The sequence below is a fragment of the Lactuca sativa genome, chromosome 4 (assembly GCF_002870075.4).
Source record: "Lactuca sativa cultivar Salinas chromosome 4, Lsat_Salinas_v11, whole genome shotgun sequence".
Lineage (NCBI taxonomy): Eukaryota > Viridiplantae > Streptophyta > Magnoliopsida > Asterales > Asteraceae > Lactuca > Lactuca sativa.
In genome coordinates, this window is record NC_056626.2 from 178,048,223 (window position 1) to 178,050,680 (window position 2,458).

Sequence of the window (2,458 nt, forward strand, 5' to 3'; positions counted from 1 at the left end):
TTGTGTATTTTATTGCAATAAACAAAAATATAAATATGCTTAGAAATCATTACATTAGAAAAGATTCATGATGATCTGATTTGTACACACTCATTATGCAATTCAATATTCTATCATGATAAAGTTTGATTAAAGAAATCATACTACACCTTGATGGTTTTATAACTCCGGACACATCTTTAAGAATACGTAGTTTAGCTTTCTTGGATAAATTGATACCGATAGCAGCTAGAAAAGCTTCCACAATATTTCTAGCAGAATTCGGCAGTGTTGGAAGTGCTCTATTTCCGACGTGGCAATCAGCTTCTATTGACAATTTTTGAAACCGAACTTCTACTGTTGGAAGGGAGATTCCAACCCTGAGATTAACCAATAAAATGAATGATATGTTAATTTATTAGTAATCACTTGTCGGCTAATTATTAGACACTCAAAAAATTTACTCACTCTAACAATACTTGTGACCAAAATAGGGTGGCCTTACATGGGGTAATGTGGGTCCCTACATTTAAAATCCAGTAGTTTAAAAACAAGGATAAAATATCAAGCTACATTTGTTAATATTTAGTTTCACGCTAACATATTTAGACGAAAAGCCAAACTCACATTTCTTAATTAGATATTTAGATTTCATATTATGACACAAAAAGCCAAACTCGTATTTCTTTATTGGATTTCAATTTTTTGACTATTTTTGGACAAAAAGTCAAACTCTCATTACTTTATTAGATTTTCCATTTTTAGACAAAAAGCCAAACTGACCATAAATTAGCAAAATAGAGAAAGAGAGATGCATGGAGACCGACAGATAATGAAAATGATGTTAAAGGCGTTCAAAATGTTTTTTGTAGACATACCTAAAACAATTTGCATATTATTATTATTATTATTATTATTATTATTATTATTATTATTATTATTATTATTATTATTATTATTATTATTATTGTTATATTTTGGCCCCATCGAAAAAAAAGCATTAAAACTTTCGATCCACTTGATGAAAATAGAGATTGCAGAGTTCATTTAATATATTTATGAATAACTGCATAAATAAATATTCACGGGTTTTCAATAATTTTTTTTTCCCACCGACGGACAGCAGGAATTTTCGTTTAGATAAATTACAGATTACATACCAGCTTTAATAATATGTATCGAATATATATATATATATATATATATATATATATATATATATATATATATATATATATATATATATATATATATATATATATATATATATATATATATAATGAAAAACGGAATTCTTAGATTTCTTACGTATGTTTTAGACTTATTATTTCAAATCGACTTAGACTAGTGGTTATGGGCCCATTAAGGGGTAGTGGGGTACCCAGCTTCATGTTATTTTAAGGCATGTCGTGTTATAACACATTGAATAGGAAAAATTATTGGCTGTATATAGTCTAGTCTCTTTCCTCTTAATATCATCTTATAACATATTTGGAATGTGAAGAGAAGGTTTGATTTTATAACATCCAACCCTGAACATACCTTGCAGCCTTATAATGTGAGTGAACTATTTGAAGAATTGAAGTTATGCATCATTAATACTGGTAGTCGTAGACATTAATTTGAATACAAGATCTTAGATAAAAGACCTAAGAGAAGAAGGAGAATTACTTGTGAACGCGATCTCTGAACTTCCTCAAGAACCTTTCATTATCTTCTTCAGGGAGCATAAAAACCTTGTCGATGAAATTCTGTCGAGTAACTGGATCGAGCTCTCGTACATCCATCAACATCTGATCAGAATGCATTTCCTGTTGATCCGCCGGAATGTAAGACTTGAAGATGGTGGTTCGTAGTCGACTGTAAGTGGGAAGCTTCTCCAAAGCAGCCCATCGCAAGGCCTCTTCGTCTTCTATGGAGTGACGACTGCTCCGTCCGTCGTGACTACCACCTCCAACGCCGGAAAATGCATCTTCCATCCGCCAACTCCCGGCAGCACTGCTAAAACTCCTACCTATGCTTCTCGCCACATTCCGGCGAAAACTTGGGTTCCACTCTTCATCCATTTTTGGAACTCGAGTTTGTCAAAGCCCTTAGGTTCCTTTTGCTAAAATAAGGTCCACCGATAAGACGTTTATAAAATTCTATTTCAACGGAATGTTAGAGTTAGACTTCTCAATAAGGAAAGTTTTAAAGGTTCATGTACGTCCACGTCTCTTATCTCATCTCCGAGACATGTTGTTTAAGAGATATTAATAATCAATCTAAATATTTGTTTTATTATTAATGAAGTTACTTGTTTTGTAGTTCATTAATGATGAACATATTAATTTTTATTAAAAATTTGGTTTTGTAGTTTTACATTTGTATAATTACTTTTTTTATTATATTTAATCTTTAAAAGTATATTACTATTATTTAAACTAGTTATTCTTTTAACTTTAAATTTAAATATTAAACATTATTATAATTGTAATAT

The 2,458-nt window shown here is 30.6% G+C and overlaps 1 protein-coding gene across 3 annotated transcripts in view; it reads right to left on the bottom strand.

Moving 5' to 3' along the window:
* Window positions 1-2,158, bottom strand: part of LOC111907936 (ABC transporter G family member 35) — a 15,949-nt gene extending 13,791 nt beyond the window's left edge. The window contains exons 1-2 of one of the 3 annotated variants that reach the window (XM_023903745.3): window positions 1,651-2,154; window positions 150-359 (exon numbers count right to left, since the gene is read on the bottom strand). In XM_023903745.3, coding sequence (XP_023759513.1) covers window positions 150-359; window positions 1,651-2,045 — 605 coding nt within the window. In that variant the 5' untranslated portion in view covers window positions 2,046-2,154. Of the gene's footprint in view, window positions 1-149; window positions 360-447; window positions 484-1,650 lie in introns of those variants that run through there. The other 2 variants (XM_023903747.3, XM_023903746.3) reach the window with 2 other exon arrangements.
* Between the last annotated feature and the right edge of the window lie 300 nt (window positions 2,159-2,458).